The sequence below is a fragment of the Gossypium hirsutum genome, chromosome D07 (assembly GCF_007990345.1).
Source record: "Gossypium hirsutum isolate 1008001.06 chromosome D07, Gossypium_hirsutum_v2.1, whole genome shotgun sequence".
Classification (NCBI taxonomy): Eukaryota; Viridiplantae; Streptophyta; class Magnoliopsida; order Malvales; family Malvaceae; genus Gossypium; species Gossypium hirsutum.
Genome location: NC_053443.1, coordinates 54,693,365 through 54,712,457, shown reverse-complemented (window position 1 = coordinate 54,712,457; position 19,093 = coordinate 54,693,365). Strand labels below are relative to the sequence as shown.

The 19,093-nt window shown below is 33.6% G+C and overlaps 5 protein-coding genes across 10 annotated transcripts; 3 read left to right on the top strand and 2 right to left on the bottom strand.

Annotated features, from left to right (window-relative positions):
• Positions 1-1,447: 1,447 nt before the first annotated feature.
• LOC107925899 (monothiol glutaredoxin-S10) lies at positions 1,448-4,607 on the top strand. 2 transcript variants are annotated; one of them, XM_016856638.2, is made up of 5 exons: positions 1,449-1,805; positions 1,954-2,027; positions 3,177-3,251; positions 3,761-3,787; positions 4,228-4,607. In XM_016856638.2, the coding sequence occupies exons 1-5, from the start codon at positions 1,531-1,533 to the stop codon at positions 4,302-4,304; spliced, it is 528 nt and encodes a 175-aa protein (XP_016712127.1). In that variant the 5' UTR covers positions 1,449-1,530; the 3' UTR covers positions 4,305-4,607. The 2 variants fall into 2 exon arrangements, with proteins under 2 accessions (XP_016712129.1, XP_016712127.1); XM_016856640.2 differs by lacking the exon at positions 3,761-3,787 and having other exon boundaries at positions 1,448-1,805.
• Positions 4,608-5,412: 805 nt separating this feature from the next.
• LOC107925898 (glutathione transferase GST 23) lies at positions 5,413-6,480 on the bottom strand. The gene is made up of 2 exons (XM_016856637.2): positions 6,077-6,480; positions 5,413-5,972 (listed from the first exon to the last, which is right to left on the bottom strand). Exons 1-2 carry the CDS (start codon positions 6,437-6,439, stop codon positions 5,604-5,606), a joined length of 732 nt encoding a protein of 243 aa, XP_016712126.1. The 5' UTR covers positions 6,440-6,480; the 3' UTR covers positions 5,413-5,603.
• Positions 6,481-6,767: 287 nt separating this feature from the next.
• Positions 6,768-10,704, top strand: LOC107925896 (protein LOW PSII ACCUMULATION 1, chloroplastic). Of its 4 annotated transcripts, none has more exons than XM_016856635.2 (5): positions 6,768-7,072; positions 7,632-8,204; positions 8,300-8,350; positions 8,620-8,767; positions 10,414-10,704. In XM_016856635.2, exons 1-4 carry the CDS (start codon positions 6,858-6,860, stop codon positions 8,759-8,761), a joined length of 981 nt encoding a protein of 326 aa, XP_016712124.1. In that variant the 5' UTR covers positions 6,768-6,857; the 3' UTR covers positions 8,762-8,767; positions 10,414-10,704. The 4 variants fall into 4 exon arrangements, with proteins under 4 accessions (XP_016712124.1, XP_016712125.1, XP_016712122.1 ...); XM_016856636.2 differs by lacking the exon at positions 10,414-10,704 and adding an exon at positions 9,094-9,343; XM_016856633.2 differs by lacking the exon at positions 10,414-10,704 and adding an exon at positions 8,909-9,212.
• Positions 9,887-10,964, bottom strand: LOC107925900 (photosystem I reaction center subunit IV A, chloroplastic). Its single transcript, XM_016856641.2, has 3 exons — positions 10,441-10,964; positions 10,221-10,286; positions 9,887-10,128 (listed from the first exon to the last, which is right to left on the bottom strand). Exons 1-3 carry the CDS (start codon positions 10,705-10,707, stop codon positions 10,024-10,026), a joined length of 438 nt encoding a protein of 145 aa, XP_016712130.2. The 5' UTR covers positions 10,708-10,964; the 3' UTR covers positions 9,887-10,023.
• A 1,747-nt stretch (positions 10,965-12,711) lies between these two features.
• LOC107925766 (uncharacterized) lies at positions 12,712-17,902 on the top strand. Of its 2 annotated transcripts, XR_005916399.1 has the most exons (8): positions 12,712-13,007; positions 13,223-13,363; positions 13,496-13,723; positions 14,073-14,165; positions 14,382-14,484; positions 14,559-14,616; positions 14,694-16,916; positions 17,699-17,902. XR_005916399.1 is itself a non-coding variant. In XM_016856489.2 (7 exons), exons 1-7 carry the CDS (start codon positions 12,887-12,889, stop codon positions 16,137-16,139), a joined length of 2,190 nt encoding a protein of 729 aa, XP_016711978.1. In that variant the 5' UTR covers positions 12,712-12,886; the 3' UTR covers positions 16,140-17,902. The 2 variants fall into 2 exon arrangements, 1 of the variants encoding a protein (XP_016711978.1); XM_016856489.2 differs by having other exon boundaries at positions 14,694-17,902.
• The last annotated feature ends 1,191 nt before the right edge of the window (positions 17,903-19,093 follow it).

The window sequence follows — 19,093 nt, the reverse complement described above, 5'->3', positions numbered from 1 at the left end:
AAAACCTAAAATCATAAGACTTAAGCCTTAAAAACCAAAATCTTAAATTCTTCACCTAATGATTGAATGTTAACCCTTAAAATTACATCTTAATCCTAATTTTAACCATAAATCCTAACACAACACTAAACCCTAAATTTTAGAATTTTAAAATCTAAACCTTAAAATCACAAACCTTAAATATCAAAAACTAAAATTTTACATTCTTCATCCAATAAAAAGAACCTGAAGCCAAAAACCTTAAAACTTAACACTAATCTTTAATCCTGATCCAATATTAAACCTTGCATCTTTAAAATCTTAAAACCCTAGATCCTAAATTACGATACCTATCATAAATCCAAACATAAATCTTAAGCCTTAAATTTTAAAATTCTAGACTCTAAAATCTTAAGTCTCAAATCATAAATCCTAGATCTCACTTTACTATTATTGATTAAATGAGTAAAGTATTATTAAGAATAATTAATTTAGTGATAATATATATAAAATATTAGTTTGCACTCTTAAAAATATAAAAATGTTAATAAATGTTTGAACATCTAACTTCTTAATATCATTTTAATATTATTTAAAGTCTTGAATTTTATCTTTGACAGTCCTCAAATAAGAATAGGGAAAATATGTAGTACGCTATCAATAGAATTTTTAAACTCCACAAATAGAGTTAGGGGTTAACAAGTGTGGTATAGTAAAATATTAAAAAAAATAGGCATAAAGACTTTTTTGATCCTCAAACTTTACAAAAAAATCATTTAGCCCTCTATTTAATTTTTTTTTATCATTTTTAGCTCTTAAACTTGCATTTTTTTGTCAAATTATCCCAAAATAGATGAAAAAGTTAACATTTGTTAACTTTGCTGTGCGGCATACACGTGGTTTTCTACGTAGATGACACATAAGCATTTAATTAATTTTAAAAAAGAATTTAAAATTATTTAAGAATATTTTTTTATAATTTCAAATTTTTAAAAATAATTTTATAATTTTTTTTTGAAATTTTAAATTTTAAAAAATTAATTAGATGCCGGAGTGTCATCATGTGACAATCTACATATATGCAACATCAACAAAGTTAAAAATATTAACTTTTTCCACTCATTTTGAGTGATTAACAAAAAAAAAACTCAAATTTAAGGTTTAAAAAAATAAAAAATTAAATAAAATGATAAAATAATTTTTTTTGTAAACTTGAGGACTAAAAAATCTTTATACCAAATAAATACTAAAAAAATATATTTTTATAAAATTACTTATAAAATAAAAAAATATTTTCGATATACTAAATATTAACCCATAAAAAATTACCTTAAAAAATATAAAAGGAAAAGAAGGCTACTTAAGGCTCAAGTCTCGTTTATATTTGGTTTGGGAGAATGAGCAAGCAAAGCCGAAAGCCCAGCCCACACAACCTGAAAACAATAATAACGAAAGGACAGAGTAAAATTCCAAAAATAGCTGCTGAAACACACGACACGAGATCAATCTCAACAAACAAATAACCAGAAAGGAAAAAAAAATAAAAATACCATGGCAATTACATCTCATCTGCCAAACCTCAGCAATGTTCCTCTAGACCGTCCTGCCTCTTTCTCACACCTTCCTTGCAACGAATTTCTTCGTATTCAAAGCAACAGAGCTTCAACATCGACCAGCTTCAGTTTGGGCATCAATGTCTCCAGGAAGCAATGTAAACCCATGTTGGTGCGAAGCATGGGTTCTTCATTTGGGTCAAGGCTTGAGGAGAGTGTTAAGAAGACCGTGGCTAGTAACCCAGTTGTTGTATACTCTAAGTCTTGGTGCTCGTGAGTTCAAATCTCGATTATTCTCCTAAGTTTCATCTGTTCTTTTTTTTTTTTTTAAATATTAAATAAATTTGTTGATTTCTTGTGTGAATCGGGTTTTTTTTAGGGAGATTTGAGTTGGTTTTTTTAATGCTTTCCTTGTTTGCAGGTATTCTTCAGAGGTGAAATCATTGTTCAAGAAACTTGGTGTGGAGCCTTTGGTTATTGAATTGGATGAAATGGGTTAGTCTTTTCTTCAAAATTTTTGCTCTTGTTATGTTTATGCTATAAAGTGTGTGTGTGTGTGTGTGTTTCCCCTTAGGTTACTCAATATTACCAAATGTTGTAGAGATACTATAATGACCCTTGATTTAGACTCTCTCCACATCACTACATATACCGAGTTTTGGTTGTCACCACGCCTACCCTTACATCAATTACATTAAAGGAAACATATTTCCTTTTTGGCACCTATAGGCCCACCTTTGTTACCCAAAGGTGCACCTCCTTTGGTTCATATCGAGGGAGGGCAGTCGGATGATAAAACTTTGAGGGTTGTATCCAAAGAAGACAGTTTTTTTTTTACCTAAGCATACGCTAGGTGACTTGTGGTGATGTGAGGAGACGTCTGAACCCGGGTCATTAAAGACACTATTTTGGTTCACTTTGACCTTGTTAATTTTTTGTAACTTCATTGGATTGATCGATGATGATAAAGAGTGCTTTTTGATTTCTTGCTGCATTTGAAATTTCCATACAGTTTAGAAATGCATTTGTCTTAATAAATGTTATTCATTGAAGATGGCTGGACGTTTCATTTGAAGAGTCCTTGTGAGTGTGCCCTCTTGCTTCTACCTGTTTGGCCTCGGCCAAGTTGATTGATAACCTGAGGCTGAGATGTTGAATGCAATGAGGATGAATAATGTGAATCTAGAAAATATCAACTTTGAAAGTTTGGTCTATTTTCTGCTTAAATTAAGAAACAAATAATGAAGAACGCTGAGGTCTTCCAGAGGCTAAGTTCACCATATCGGTGAAGTTATAATGAAAATTGAGTGTCTTGTAGTTCTTCGTTGTGCTTCTAAAACCCATTGAAATTATGAAAGTCTCAGATTCTTAACCTCTTTGAAATCATAACAGTAAGTAAAAATTGATCACTTATCACCATGTGACACTTTCTCTTGGAAAAAGTGGTTGGAAAGCTGGAAATTGAGTTTATATAACATTTATCTTATTCAAAAGAATGTTATTTCTGGGTTGTAATTCATGCTTCCATTCTCCAAATTCAACAGAATTTGTGAATGAAGTTTAATATCTCAAATTGGACCGCGCAGTCAATTACTTTACATCGTAATATTGATCTTGCTTATTAAAGAGTTCTATCTTTTTCAGGTGCCCAAGGGCCTCAAGTGCAGAAGTTGCTGGAGCGGCTTACTGGGCAACACACTGTCCCAAATGTTTTTATTGGTAAGTTTCTTGAATTAGCATTTACCTAACAGATATAGAACTCCCTTGACTGTAAAACAGTATGCATGGCTTATTGCTTTTATATGTATAAAGCCCTTACCAGTCCATTTATTATCTTTAATGTTTACTAACTATGAAAGGATGCAGTAGAAGGCTGTCTTGTCAGGTTGTTCTTTACCAACAGAACAGAAGTCGGTCATAGTTTAATAAGAAAACCAGTTTGAGCATCATGACTTTGCACTTGGCTTATCTGTTAATGGCTTCTTTTTTTTCCGGTTCAAGTTCTGGTTAAAAGAATCACTTATGAAACAACAGCCCTTTTTTTTGTTATGATTCTAAAAGAAGTTGCAGTGACAGGAAAAATTATTGTGCTCATTGCCTGCTTTGTGATACTTTTGAACTCCAACCTTAGGAACTTTGTTTAAAGTAACCTGTGAAATAACAGTTAGCAATTTTCTTTGGTTATATAAGTATAACTGATGCTCTAATCCTGTATCTGCTTTGCACAGGGGGTAAACACATCAGTGGCTGTACAGGTATTCATGCTTTTTCTTCTCTTGAATGATACATTCTTTAAAATGAGGCCCTACTGCATCTTTTAATAGCTAACTGCTAAAATGAATTGACATAAATAGATTCCAAAATAAGACGTTAAACTCTAGACATTTCCTAATAATGTCATATTCCATTTTATGGTACTCGGAATTTTGTGATTCTTTCATTCCTGCCATCCAGTGGGGAAAAAGAACCTTTCAAGTTTTCCAATCTTTGTCTTTGGTTTTAGTCGAAAGTAAATTCTCTCATCATTGTCTCTTAAATTTGGATGTACAACATGATTCTTGAAGTGATCTTAGAGGTTTTTTTTTCATTTCTTTTTCTGTTCGAGTAACTTGGGTTTCTTTGGAGTAAGAGACACTTTGTTGTAGAATTTGAGTGAATAGATCTTCAGTTATTGATGCTTCATGTTCTGCTGCAGATACTGTCAAACTATATCGTAAAGGAGAACTGGAACCTTTGCTGTCAGAAGCTACCGCAAAAAGTAAGGAAAACTAGCTCATTCGATATGATCCTGTGGCAAACTTCAGATCCTATTACAAGGCTCGCCATTTTCCTTCTCTTTAAGCAGATATGTTCCATTCTATTGTATTTATTTACTTCAGAACCCCATAAGTTAATTGTTTAAAATCTCCTTATTCAAACTAGATGCTAAAAGTATGAAACCGTTGCATGTTATCCCATGTGAACCATGTTTGATAATATGACCAAATTCTTAACCGGTAGGATTTAGTGATTCATGAGTTCCTGGAAAAGAAGAAATGAATCGAAAATAATGTTGCAGACTGCAGTTTACAAGTACTTGGTAGTATTGTTAAGGTACTGTTTTAATTGTAAATGGTTACTTTTAGAATTCATTGTGCTAAAAGATTACATTAACTAGTTTTTTCCTCCTTTCTTAAGAAAAGAATTGATGAGTTCTTCTCTTCTGATGATGGATAAAAATGTTTTAGGTTAGGATTTTCCGAACGTAGAAAGATAATACATGATCATTGCCTTGTAGGATAGAAACCGGGGAAGGTTTAAAGGTCGAGGATGCCGTGATTTTATGTGCCTGTATTTCTTGTAGAATGGATTTTAAATGTTCTGTTTGGATGTTACCATGGAAAACTTGGTCCTAGTGGGCTTGTTTTCCATTGTTGTCGTCGTCTATATTTGCCTCAAATGCCTCCATGTTACACATTGTCCACCAAAATTAGGCATGGAAATAGTATCAAATGAAATTTCTCACACATCCTTATTGAAATCCCCAGTTCCTGCAAGCACACTTGAAGAAACATTTCTTAAAGCAAATGTGAATAAATGAATTGAGCGTTCGATATATAGTTCATAATAAAATTTATTTATGTTTGATTGTTTGTTTCTTTGTTATTTATGAAAACTGTTCGTGATATGTTCAATTATATGTTTACACAAGTTCGAACCTTGAATGTGACATTGTTGGAAGGGTCAATTGAACTTTGAAAAAAATTAATCTCTATGAATCATAAAATGGACATGAAAAATACTTTGGTTTCTCAAAAAAAAATATTAACTAATAATTTCATACAAAAAAGGAATTCTTATTAAACATGAACGGATCACAAATAAACTAACCAAATGAACATGAATAAAAATTTGATTGTTCAAGCCGAATTCATTTATAGCCTTAATATCAATCATCCCAAGCTTAACTTTGTCACAATAATAACTAAAATTGCATAAAAAGAGTTTATTAGCTTGAACAAGCAAAAGAAAGCAAAAAAAAAAAAAAGTGGCTTATATATAGCCATACAAATAGAATATAATACTAGGAATTTAAGCATTTTCTGCGTGTGGTGAATATGCAAGAAACCTTTGTCTTTTCTCTGTGTAATTTTGCAGCAATCGATCATGATCCGGAAGGTTGTTTTTTATCACGGGATGGGCCCTGAAATTCTGAATCCATGCATGCAATCGAGGGAAGGTCTCTGCGTCCAATATTTTGACATGAACTATTTCTTCAATGACTCCAAAATAGGCCATCCACCCCATGGCCAAATCTAACATCCCTATTTCTTCACCACCAAAATATTTCTTCTCCCCAAGCACTTGTTCTTCATACAACTTTAGCAACTCCTTTGCTTCATTTACTGCCTTCTTGTGTTCCTCCCCAACCCCAATGAAGAATGTTATGAATGGAGCTACCTGCAATTTTTCATTTGAAATTCACATTATCAACTGTACAAGCATGAATAATAACATAAACCCGGATTTTAATTCAGTTGATTTATGCAGTTAAATTAATTTACCTTATCCTTGTTGTCGAGGAAGTTGATCCAGAACCGTACCATGGCCCTTTCATAAGGATCCTTAGGAAGCAAAGGATGCGGCTGGGGCCATGTCTCCTCGATGTATTCGAGAATAACAGCCGATTCTGCAATTGGTTTCCCATTATGAACAAGAACTGGGATCTTCTTATGAACTGGATTATACTTCAATAGCATCTGACTCTTGTTTAATAAATCTTCATCTATGTATTCGTACTCCACACTCTTCAGTCCCAGAGCCCATTGTACCCTCAATCCATATGGACTCGACCAAGACCCTAAAACCTTCACTTCTCCCATTTTCAATTGATTTTTTGTTCTTGTATGTTTTTGCTTCCCTGCCATGGCAATGTTCGCATATGTATAGACTTTTGGTCCAAGTTTTTGGCTTGAAAATTTCTTAGATGACCAAAGACTTTTCTAAGATATGACATTCCCCTACGTAACAAAGACTTGTCAATGCTGCAACTTCGGTGAAGCTTCATTGAAAATGGGCTATAACTCGGAATTTAGCACTGTTAATATTCTAAATAGGTCCATCCTGGTTCTGGTCCTGGTCGAAATAAAGGGTCCAAAATATTTTGGTTAGGGTCTAAAAAACAAGGCCCAAAAAGAAAATTGGGCAACTCAGAGACAATAACTGGTAAGCGTGGCAGTTTATTGATCACATCTCTCCAAGGAACGCCAGTGTTTAACTGTAAGAAATGAATGTAACGAACCAAACCAACAGAACTCCCCCCAAGTTCCAGGTTGCTGTGTGGCCATGGCTTCCATGGCTCAATTTTGTTACATTATTGGCCCCTCAAACCTTAGACAAAAGTACAGTAGTTTCAGATTTTGCTTCCAAAACCCCGTTTATAGAAAGAATGCACCGTCTAATATAAGTACAAGATTTCATGCAAAGCCATCATCAGTCTCAGTCTCCTCTTCCATCGTTTGTTCAGCTGCTAATAAGCCTTCTTCCTCCTCACAAGTTAGGTAGTCTTCTTCTCAGTTCTCTCTCATTAATTGTATTTCTTTTTAATTTCATCTGATTTTGTACTCATATTTATGGGTTTTGGAGATTCTTTTTCGAAATCCATTGAGAGAATTTTGATGCAAGCTTTTGTTCTTCAAGCTGAGAATATTAGACTTTTGGAGCTTAAGGTGTTACTGAAAATGGGGTGTGTTAGGGAGGGAGAGGAGGATATGGAACAAGGGAATGTTGAGGATTATTTTCTATTAAAGGGTAGGTATAGGGGTTGTCTAAGGATCTAACTCGAGACTAGTGTAAATTGAAGTCTTGAACACGAGTCTTTTGTCACATGTTGATGATTATTAAGATGAGATTGATTTAGCATTTGCATTGATGTCTGATAAGACCTGATGATAGCTTGGTTTTACACATTTCTTCCTAAAATGAGTTGGTGAGTCCAATGGATTTAGATGCACCATGATGGAGTTTCAGTGGCAAAATTTCTGACTTGATTTATTGTTATTGAATACTTTTGATTTTGTTTCATAAGTGAGGCTTGTTAATAATTGTATGTGTTCTCAGTTCTGCAGCCAAGATAAGGAGTGAAGTTCTATCTCCCTTTCGGTCTGTGCGTATGTTCTTTTACCTCACATTCATTGCGAGTGGTTCCTTGGGAGGATTAATAGCCACCACGCAGTTAATTTCTTCTCTAACCAATCCTGCAAGATCATCCGAAGTTCCCGATATTTTAACAGGTCTTGGCATAGACATTGGAGCAGTATCTATCTTTGCGTTTCTGTATTTCAGGGAGAACACTGCTAAGAATGCGCAACTAGCCAGACTCTCGAGAGAAGAAAGCCTTTCCAATCTTAAGCTCCGAGTGAATCAAAATAAGATAATTTCGGTTAGCAGTTTGAGAGGAATTGCTCGTCTTGTAATATGTTCTGGCCCTGCATCGTTTATCCTAGAGTCATTTAAACTTAGTGAACCATTCACGGAGAGCCTTCTCGAAAGAGGAGTGCTGGTGGTTCCTTTCGCTACAGATGGAAACTCACCTAGTCTCGACTTCGATGAGAGTGAAGACATGAAAGAGATCACTGAGAAAAGAAAGAGGCTTTGGCAACTGGCCCCGGTTTATGTTTCTGAGTGGACTGAGTAAGATTCCGAGCAAAGCAATGATCATTTTATTTGGCAGTTTTCATGTGCTCTCTGTCTTATCTGATATATCTTTGTTTGAACTTTAAATACAGGTGGTTGGATGAACAAAAGAAACTGGCTGGCATATCCCCTGAATCTCCTGTGTAAGGGTTCCTCCACCTTACTATCTTCTTCTCATTCGTAGATCCTGGAATATAGCGAGACATGCCTTCTTAGACCTTACAAATGAATACTTTTTCACTTATGACCTTACTTTTAGGTGTTTATCAATCATTTCACTTGCACCTCTAGACAATCTTGGAAACGAGCAAACTATAAACTTGAACTGATAACTGCAGAACAAGTGCTTAGAAAATCGTCAATAGAAATCCCCATGTTAGTGAAATTTACTTATGTGGTGTTCATTATATAGTTATTTATCTCTGCGCTTGGATGGTCGTGTGCGTGGAAGTGGTGTTGGTTTCCCTCCTTGGAATGCTCTTGTTGCTCAGTTGCCACCGGTAAAGGGACTATGGTCAGGTCTTCTTGATGGAATGGATGGAAGAGTTCTTTGAAGGAAGGTTAGTTTACCTTTCTATATGTTTATAGGTTTTCACATTAAGTTGCAGTATGTACTAATTTATTCTTTATTTTACATATATATATGTTTCATATTATAATCAAATGCTGTAAAGAGTATTCAGGTTTATTTTCTTGTTTAGAAATGAAGTTTTCATCTACAAGGAATGAGATGGTGAAACAATGCCAGGGTAAGGGAATATAAGAAGGGGATATTATGGATTCTTGTTCCTAAAACAATGAAATATTGTGCAGTATAATCTGAATGTTATCATTTTTGCCTCCTTTAATTACTGAGTTTTGTTGTAACAACGCCTATCATCACCAGGACCGGTTTTCTTCTTGTAAAACTATGCAAAACAGAAGGAAACAAGAGGTTATGTATTTCTGAATGTTACATTTTTCCTATGTCCAACAACAAAATGACAAAAAAGGAATTTGCTTCAAGCTGAATACATACACATATATATGGTCTCATCTTATGTTGCTGCTCATGTTCTATTGTAGATCTTACAGTGTTCTTCCCTATCTGTATCCCAAAACAACATTATTTATCTACAAATACATATTCTTTTTAATCTTGTCGTCTATGATACCTCGATTCAGTTATCATCCTTTCGGAAGCAATCAGAATGAGAAACCAAGAGGAACTAATACTGCATGCAGTAGCTTGTTGGTAGCCATGGTAACATCATGTTATGTCGTGAATGAACCTTTTTGCTAAATGATTCATGTATATGGAAGTAGAAGGTCTTTTGTCTCGAAATCTTAATTGGCCTCGAAAAACAGTTATGCCCTTTGGAGGAAGCTCAGCTGTTAAGATGATAAAAACGAGTCTGACAGGGGGCTTTAATCAATTTTATGCATAAAACGTCGACCCGAACAGGAATTATATTTTTCAAACATTGTTTAGCATCAAAGGTACACTCAAAATGAGTCTGGAAGGTGCTCTATTCTTTTACACTTGTAGCACAATTGGATCCAGACACTGTTTTGAACTGCAACAAAAAACAGTATAACACCAAAAGAACCTTTCAGGGTTTTATCAGATGATCACCAATTTTGTCACTGATGTGTTGAAACATAACATAGGAAAGTAAGGCATTAATAAATGAGAGAAATAAAGAGAAAGATGATAGTATTGTACACGTTGTTTTTGGTAGAAACAAGCTCAAAGCCAGATAGAGGGGGGAAGACGATATATATATTAGCCATAGGATCATTGAAACCCAAAATTATTACAAAATGAAACAGTGACTCATTTAACTTCTTCAATCTCATCCAATGCGTAGTTGTTGGTAGATACATTGGCGTAATTAACTTTGTTGAATCGAACCACAACTGGGTACCGAGTCTTGGGATCCTGCACCAAATGGACACAAAATTAGATCCATAGTTCCTTCATACATGCATGCATGCACATAGAGCTGGAAGAAGAAAGAGAGAAAGAGTGACCTGGTCAACTGTAACAACTGATCCATAGCTGTTGTACCAGTAGGACTCCCTCCTAAGAATCTTCACCTATCATATCGAACATCATTTCATCAAACTTGTTGTTCATAGTAACAATTTTGATTCCCTGTTTAATGATCAAAGCTTGACAGAGAGTGATTTATGTTTACTTATTTTCCCTACATCATCTCTGCAGATATATTCTACATGTAAGGGAGCTAACCTTGGTGCCTCTTTTTGGTCCTATTGGTGGTGGCTTAGGCTTAGGGGCTTCACCCCCTTCAGGTGGTGCAGTGGTGGTTGCTGGGGTTGGAGAGGGTGGTGGTGGTGAAGCCTCATCAGCTGCCCTCACAACAAGCCTTGAAGTGTTGTTGGTCTTGGATGGGAAAAACACCATGTTGTTGTTGTTGGTCTTAGAAGTCCCTGCAGAAACATTGGGTGTTAGCAAGAAACCTGAAGCAGCCGATGCCATGTTGCAGCAGCTAGCCATGTCTCCACGCTCTGATCTTTTCTGTGTCTGTAACAAAGGGATAGTGTGGCAGAAAAATTGTAGAAGGGAAATTTGGATTTTCCCAGGATTATCTCATCTTGAGAAAGTGGACTAAATCGTTTCCTCCACTAGGGAGCTGCCACCTATGCACCATATCTCTTTTGCTTGTACATTGTCTTTAGAAGTCATCCTCACAACCTGATAAATATTTGATGAACAAAAAAAAAGATAAACAAATAAACATTTGATAAAATTATGCAAATCTTCATTGTTCGTAATGATATATTTGAATATTTAGTCTTTTTTTCTAATTTTTTAATTTATATTTAGTTTTTGGATTTTTTGGCACTCTTTTTTTTTTTTTAATTTACTAGATGAAATAACAAACTTTGTTAACTTAACTGACGTGGCATACACGTGACAATCCACGTGTATGTCATGCAAGCAAAGTGAAACAATACTAATTTTTCTTTCTATTTTGAGGTGGTTTGGCAAAAAGTACAAATTTAAAAGCTAAAAATATGAAAAATTAAATAAAAAACTAAAATAACTTTTTTTTAAGTTGAAGAGTTAAATAAATTATTATACTTTTTATTTTTTATTTCTCGAATTTCAAAAGTTAAATATTGAAATTAATAGCCATTGGTGTGTGGATTTAATTTTGAATTATGTGGATGCATAACTGAAAGTAAGGTGACTGATATTTTAGGATTGTCATGTTATATAATATATTTTACACCATAAAAAGGGATATTAGAAAAAATAAAAGTAAAAAAATTAAATTTAAAGGTTTAAATAAAAATATTATATAAAAAATAATTTATGTAAAAGAAATTAAATTAATATAAAACAAGGGTGTAATTTAAGTTTTAATATTCAAAGTCCGAATCAATTTAGTTTATAATATATATTATGTGATTTATATGACATGAAAAATAAAAATAAATACTTTAATGTTGTTTTGATTTAATAAAATATTATATATATAATGGTGGTAAAATATATATTAAACAAAAATAATTATATTTTAATATATATATTTCTAATTTAGTTTGGTTTAATCATTTACGAATATAGGTTGACTTAGATAAAATTTAAAATCTATATTTCAAATCAAGTTGGGTTTAGCAATCATAAATGATATTAATACAATGGATAAGGTAGGCTCATACTAATCCGACTTGGCTCATAAACACCTCTAAAAGAGATAAACCCAAAAAACTCTTTTATTCTCCCAAATTTAGGTTGTGTTTATCATTTTTTAAAGGAAAAATATTTGATAAACTCTCGATGAAGTTTTTAGACTCTACAAATAATGTTAGGGATTAACAAGTGTCTCGTAAAAATATAGTAAAATATTTAAAAATAGATATTAAAAAAAGAAACACATATCAATTTTTTAAGGTTGATTGTGAAATAAAAACATTACCAGCGTACCAAATACTCACCCTTTTTGAAATAGTACTTTTTAAAGTATAAACAAGGTTAAACATATAGCTTTTAAATTCAAAAGTGTTTTTTTTTCTTACATGTCAAAAAAACCCTTAAAAATGTAATTAAAAATAAAAATCAATTAAACCGTTGGATTAAATTTGCACCCAATTAAGTCTCCATCATAACTAAAATAATAAATTAAACCTCTTTGTTAACGATGCTTATCATTGACTACGTTGACTTTTAAAATAAATTGACAAATCAATCAAATATTGACACCTGATAAATTTTAGTTTAACCTAATATTTTTTATAAAATTTTAAATTATTAAAATTATAAATATTAAAAAAATATAAAAATCTAATAAATTATTAAAAAAATTATAAAATTAATTAAACTTATTTAAAATATTTAAACTATTAGGTAAACAATGGAAAGTTTTCATTCCCCAAAAAAGTAAATATATATATATAACGTGAAGTAAAAAAAAAAAAAAAAGAAAAAAGAAGAGCGAGCCTAGGAATAGGATCTTGGACTTGGTGTATTATAGTGCGCCCCATCTCACGCGCCATTTAGGCGCCAAAACTTTCAGTTTCTTTTTCAGTTTTTTTCCTCTCAAACAACGGTTATAGTTCCTCACTAATTTCAGTTCCCCGATCTAAATCCTCATTCAAAAAAAAGCTAGGGTTTTTTTATTTTACCTCATCCAAGAAATCCAATAACAAATGGGAGAATTTGGATCAAAATGAAGAGAAGATATCAGGATATTGACCCCGAAGATCCATCTCCAATTCCAATTTCATCTACTGCAGCTCCCCCCAAAGTTAGGAGCCCCGTAACCCTACCCGATTCGCGATCAAATCGAGGTTTTCTCTTGCTCCCTTCTTTTCCTTTCCAGTTATTCATTTATTAAACGTAATTGAGTTTAATTTGAACTTCGCTGGCTCTATCTTTTTAAATCCGGGCACGCCCTGTTTAATTCTCTTTCAGTTGTTTGTTTTGAATAATTTTATGGAATTTATTTAGATTAGCTGCTCGTTTCCTTTTTTACTTCTACCTGATTAATTCTCTTCATATGCAGCTGATGGCCCTAAAACTTCTGAGTTTGCCTTTTTCAAGAAACTGAAGAAAGATGCGGGCCAAAGATTTGATTCACATTCAATGCAGAGGATCAAAAACCAACCACACAAATGGAATTCCGGCGAATTTTATAGAGCAGTAGGTTGGTTTAAATCAGATATTGTCCTCACTTTAACAGAAATTGATTGATACCGCCTTCATTTTGTTCAGTACATTTAATTCCTAGTTTCTTTCTTAACAATGCAATTATGATATTTTCTTCTTTATTGGGCAGAGCGGACCAGAACAGTTAGGAACATCTCTAAGTCCTCAGAGGGGACCAAAATTACTATAAATTGTCCGTCTCCTGCCGGAAAGGCTAGCTCTAACGAGTTGGGATCACGGTTGTTCGTTGAAAAAGTTAACTCTAAGGACTCAAGATCACCGTTGCCCGTTAACAATGTGACACTAATTAACTTTGATTCATTCCCCTCACCAGTCGACAGAGCAGTGAATAATTCGGGTGTGCACCTGTAAAGCAAATTGTTTGGTTCTTGTTTCTATCAGTCTCTTGCTTCACTGATTGCTATCTTTATCTTTTAACCACTGCTATGTAGTTGTGCTTCAATAGGTATCATTTCGACTTGTCATTTGTACCTATGTCTTTGTTTTTTCAGTTTATTAATGTAAATATTAATCTATGGCATAAAAGTTTTGTTCCTGGTACAACTGTAAAGTTGCCAACCTTTTTTGTCCATGGTCTATCCCCAGTTGAAACTCTTTAGTTAAATTTCTCATGTCCAGTCCCCAAAGAAGCCAAAGTTATGAAGTTTTTTCTTGCAAGTAACCACTGTTCTTGTTTTTGTTAGCAGAGGTCAAATTAAAGAATGCCTTTTCAGCCGTTGAGCCTATATTTAGCACAGAAGATTGGTTACAGCATCATAGTGACAACAAGAAACCAGGAGGTAGATATCCTATTGTCAATATTTTTATTCTCTGTTTCGAAAGTAAAGGAGGTAAAGAGGGGAAAATGGATATAGGGAAATGCCGCAGACCAAGCTGTATATAGAAAAAAAGGGATGAAATCATCATCTGCTATCTGAAAGAATAGTAGTCATTGGCTAAATCTGAGAATATTTAAGTCATTTCATGAAATAAAATTAGATAATTTCAACTTTCAGGGTCCCATGCTGATGAAGCAGAATTATTTTCTAGAAAGAGAGAGAAACTGCTGCAGTGGGCTCATAACTCATTTCCTGAGATAGAGGAACTCGGTTCCAAAGGGTTAGACTTGTCATGATCAAAAGTTAATTTCATTTTCTCAGTTCATATCATGCACTGACTAGATGTTTTCTCAGGTGTGATGTCATTTCAGTGCTCCTTAGTCGCCTTTTTCCTTGGAGCAATGAGAAGAATGTATGTTTTTGTAACTTACTGTAGATATGATATCTTCTCTTAACTTGATTACTAAAAGGAAATTTTGACTCTTTCAGGGTTACAGAAGCGCAGAGTCTGCACCGTTGGAAAGCAATACCAAAGCTGAGTTATTTGCTTGTCCCAAGTCTGATATTCCTCCCAAGAAAATTTACAGGTTGCCAGAAAGGAAGATCATGGAAATTCAAGATACACCATCATACTTGGAAAATGCTACACCATCTTATTGGTCAGACATATCAAGGGAAACCGCGATCTCTGATATCGACTCTACAACCTATAACTATCACAGCGCTCTTCAAAAGAATTTAGAATTACCTACCTGCAAACTAAGAGAGAAAAATCTGACTTCCTGCATTGACAATGACTCCACTTTTGGCTTTCCATTCGTGAGACATGGATTTTTTCTACCATGTATTTCTTCCAACGAGCCAGATGATTTGCATGACCCAAATGGATCTTTACCTGCAAGTGAGCCTTTTTTGCCACTGCTTGAAAGGGATTCCTTAAATGGTACATCATCTTACTGGTCAGACAGATCGAGGGAGACTACGCTCTCTAATATCCACTCTCCACCCTATAACAACCACAGCACCCTTCAAAAGTATTTAGAGTCACCTAGCTATGAAGTAAGAGAGAAAAATCTAATCTCCCGCGTTGAAGGTGACCCCACTTTTGGCTTTCCATTTGTAAGACCTCAATCTTCTCTACCATTTAGTTCTTTTAAAGAGCCTGATTATTTGCGTGATCCAACTGGGTCGTTGCCTGGAGGAGATCCATGTTTTCCGCAGCTTGAATGGGATTCTGTAAACATGAATAAACGAAGCTCATCTGCTACTTACCAGAATACAAATTGGACTATAGTTCCTGCATTACAATGTTCATGGGATCATCAGCAAAGTCTAGATATTCCATTTAATTCTTTAGAAAAGCTAGATGATTCGCATGATCCAAATGGATCTCCTGGAAGAGAACCACATTTGGCATTGCTTCAGTGGCACCCTGACGTAAATGAAAGGAGCTTATCAGCTACTTGTCCAGATACAAATTGGACCCTAATTCCTGCAGTACAAAGTTCATGGAATCATCAGCAAAGTCTAAATAACTGGCGCGAATCATTTGGTACTCTTGGGTTGTGTTCATCACCTGTACTAGGAAATTATCCCCAATACTTTTATACATTAGTGTCTCCCACTAGTACCAGCTATGAGAAACATGAGTTTGGAAGATCTATTTTAGAAACAGATGAAGAAATAATTGCAGATTTGCAACATCTTCCTTTGACCTTATCACATTCCTCAAATTGCTTTAATCTGATTGCTGATTGCAATCATTTTGAAGTTGCAAGTCAAGGCAGCGAGTCTAGTGGCTTTCTCCCATCCCCCGAAAATCACCTTGGCTTCATGAGCAATGCTTTGGTTGAGGAGAATAATACTACTGATTTTGGAAATCATCTTTCCTTTGCTCTTAATGTACAATGGAAATCTTACAATCAAGTGGTTTAAGAAGATAAATGATCTTCAATTTCCTGAAAAAGAATCATATATTCAACTTTCTTTGTGGAGATGAATTTGTGAGTTCCTTGGGCGGTTCACATTATAGAAGCCATTTTAACACTGCAATGAAGATATGCTGGACATCCATGACTGGTGATCTTTATATTTCCAAATATTTCGGGACAAAGATAAAGGTGCATTCCTATTTGCTTGAATAATGAAGCCTGGACTAAAGAAACATATGATATGATATCGGTAATCAATTCAAATATGCCTTTAATGTGGTCCTTGCTTTTTAAAGATGTTCTCAGGTTTTCGAAGGCTAAACAATGGTAGCTAAGCTTTTTAGCAAATTATAAATGTATTGAAGTTTTAGGTGGATGGAGTTCCTTTGGCCATCTTACTGTAGTGCATACTGACTATGAAAACTGTAGGATATTGAAGGTGGTTGCATCCTTTTTAAATCTGATATTCAGTTTTGTCATAATGAAGAATTTAACTGAAGGTGTTTTTTTCCAGTAACATGTGACCCAGGAATAGATGCCATTATTAATTTTTTCTCCAACCACATGGCCATATTCAGCAATTGCAGAAAATGCAGGTCACAGAGGAACTCAGTCTTGCAGCTTAATTGTGGCACTTTCTTCTGTCAAGTGCCCGGGAGCATGCAGAATGGAACTGTGACCAAAAACTGAGAACTTGGACCTGAGATTCTGAGAGTGCTTCACCAATCCCCATGGTTAACAAATGACGGCTTGAACCTTATCCAATGAAATACATTTTGAGGTAAGGATCAATGACACACCATGTTAAGTAGAATTCTAGAAAGGAAAGATGTTATTGTTAATTCCATTAGTTAGAATGAAATCATGCAATTTGTATTGAAATTGAAAGTAGTGAATTGGGAGAGAAGGATACCCAACCCCACATCAGAAAAAAATACACTTGCATGATTTAGCATAGCATATCATCTAAAAAAATTTAAAACGTGCAAACTAAATGCCCAACAAAATATGCAAAATTTTAGGATTTAATGGAGAAACATCATTATTTTATAGTTTCAGGACTTTTGTGTTCACAATCATAATAAATATAACTCAACCAAAAACCGTATACAATTTAAATCTTGCAAAATCTTTTTTTTTTAATAGGACAGGAGACAGAGCATTGATGATTTCTTTTTTTTTTTTGGTGAAAGATGAATTTTAATTCTTAGTAAATGAAATACTGTGGTGCCATTAAATGTGACACATCAACTTTGTAATAGGAATTTTGTTAGGAATTCTGTTCCCCATATTTTATTCATTAAATAGACAGTAAATAAGAGAAAAAAAAATGGGAGAGAGCAACCCAAATCTTTCTAGATACACTACCCAGTTCCCCTGCCCAAATATCCATAAAAAGGTGGTCTGTCCATGCCAGGCTGCCAAGCTTGCCTGCCATTTCCCATCAATCAAAAAGCTTTAAAAGTTATGTAAAATCGGCTCCATTCTCTGGCAAAAATAATAAATTGCTCCATTTAATTACTAATACAAGTTCTTACATTTCTAATTTGCCTTATTTTGTAGGGTGGAGTAGCTTTCTGTGATAGATGGAATTAAACTTTACTGCGATTAAAGAACATCACTTAAACTATATTTACCAACTATAAACAAAATGACATTTATTTATTAGGCTTTTTTCTACTGTACAATATTTTTTTCCTTGAAATTTTTATTGGGCATTCAGGTTTCATCCTTCAACCCAATATGCATTGTTGTACATTTTTATTTTGGCTATATATTTATACTAATCTTTAAATAACGGTTGAGTTTTTCTCAAAAATTAAGTAGAACTTAATTAAGAAACTATCAAAAATATTATTTTATAAAGTATGTTTTTGTTTTTTTTTATATTTTTATATTTTTATACATAATAAAATTTAAACTTGTTATACTTCCTTCACATGTCTTTCCTTGCGTTTGTAACATTTCGCAGTAGATAAACTTTAAATCATAATAGATTGACGAATTTACATAAGATAACTTTCGTCAAATGTGCATGAGATGCATGTGAGGATTCAAACTCATTAACATCTACTTGCTCTAAGGAGTTAAATTTTAAGACATCAAATCATCGTCATTGTAGGAAGCAAAATGTGATCTCATTTACATGTAATCTTTGTGATCCTCCACTATATAAACTAACCATAACACCTGAGAGAGGTCAAGACAAAATATCCCCTTTCTTCGTCATAATTCTCCTCTACTTTCTAAAAGCACCTTACTAGACTTACCATTGAGTGGCTCTCCGTCAGTGAATCCCCACCAAATCAACCTTATTCTCTTCTTTATAAATCTTACTTATTAATAAAACTTGACACAATGATTTTCAATATTTAACTTTATTATTTTAATCAATGTTTTATTTAATTCTTACATATAAACTTTTAAAAAGTATTTTATTTAATTTTTTATCCTATACATTATATAATTAAAAATTAATCATAATATTTTCAATCAACTAAGTAATCATCATCTCTAGCATTAGCTCATCATCATCTCTAGTATTAGCTTGCATGTGCTTTTTCGCGTTGTTACTTGAGTAAGAGGGGGGACTTTGTTGATTAGATGTAGAGCCAATAATATTAGAAATTATATGAATTATACCAAAAAAAAAATAGAGAGCATAATTTATATGTGATTAAATAAGATCACTTCAACTATTCGTACCAACTATAAACAAAATAACATTTGTTTATTCTGCCCTATTTAACTCTTGTCCTCTATTCTACAATATCTTACATCTTTGGCTTATATATAAATTTATATTATATTATATTATATTATATTATATTACCACTTACCAGTTGTGATTAGAATTTAATCGTAATATATAATTTTGAATCAATTACTTCAGCATTCAGCATCTTAGCCTTATATTGCACGTGCATTTTTGGATAGTTCATTGTTTAAGAGGAGGCT

Bases quoted from the DNA above. Each gene is read 5' to 3' on its own strand.
- LOC107925899 (XM_016856638.2), top strand. From the start codon at position 1,531: ATGGCAATTACATCTCATCTGCCAAACCTCAGCAATGTTCCTCTAGAC. The intron at 3,252-3,760 runs GTAAGTTTCTTG...TGCTTTGCACAG, and splicing joins TGTCCCAAATGTTTTTATTG to GGGGTAAACACATCAGTGGC. The intron at 3,788-4,227 runs GTATTCATGCTT...GTTCTGCTGCAG, and splicing joins ACACATCAGTGGCTGTACAG to ATACTGTCAAACTATATCGT.
- LOC107925898 (XM_016856637.2), bottom strand. From the start codon at position 6,439: ATGGCAGGGAAGCAAAAACATACAAGAACAAAAAATCAATTGAAAATG. The intron at 5,973-6,076 runs GTAAATTAATTT...GAAAAATTGCAG, and splicing joins TCCTCGACAACAAGGATAAG to GTAGCTCCATTCATAACATT.
- LOC107925896 (XM_016856635.2), top strand. From the start codon at position 6,858: ATGGCTTCCATGGCTCAATTTTGTTACATTATTGGCCCCTCAAACCTT. The intron at 7,073-7,631 runs GTAGTCTTCTTC...ATGTGTTCTCAG, and splicing joins TCTTCCTCCTCACAAGTTAG to TTCTGCAGCCAAGATAAGGA. The intron at 8,205-8,299 runs GTAAGATTCCGA...CTTTAAATACAG, and splicing joins TATGTTTCTGAGTGGACTGA to GTGGTTGGATGAACAAAAGA.
- LOC107925900 (XM_016856641.2), bottom strand. From the start codon at position 10,707: ATGGCTAGCTGCTGCAACATGGCATCGGCTGCTTCAGGTTTCTTGCTA. The intron at 10,287-10,440 runs GTTAGCTCCCTT...TCGATATGATAG, and splicing joins GACCAAAAAGAGGCACCAAG to GTGAAGATTCTTAGGAGGGA. The intron at 10,129-10,220 runs GTCACTCTTTCT...CATTTGGTGCAG, and splicing joins CAGTTGTTACAGTTGACCAG to GATCCCAAGACTCGGTACCC.
- LOC107925766 (XM_016856489.2), top strand. From the start codon at position 12,887: ATGAAGAGAAGATATCAGGATATTGACCCCGAAGATCCATCTCCAATT. The intron at 13,364-13,495 runs GTTGGTTTAAAT...TTTATTGGGCAG, and splicing joins CGAATTTTATAGAGCAGTAG to AGCGGACCAGAACAGTTAGG. The intron at 14,617-14,693 runs GTATGTTTTTGT...TGACTCTTTCAG, and splicing joins CTTGGAGCAATGAGAAGAAT to GGTTACAGAAGCGCAGAGTC.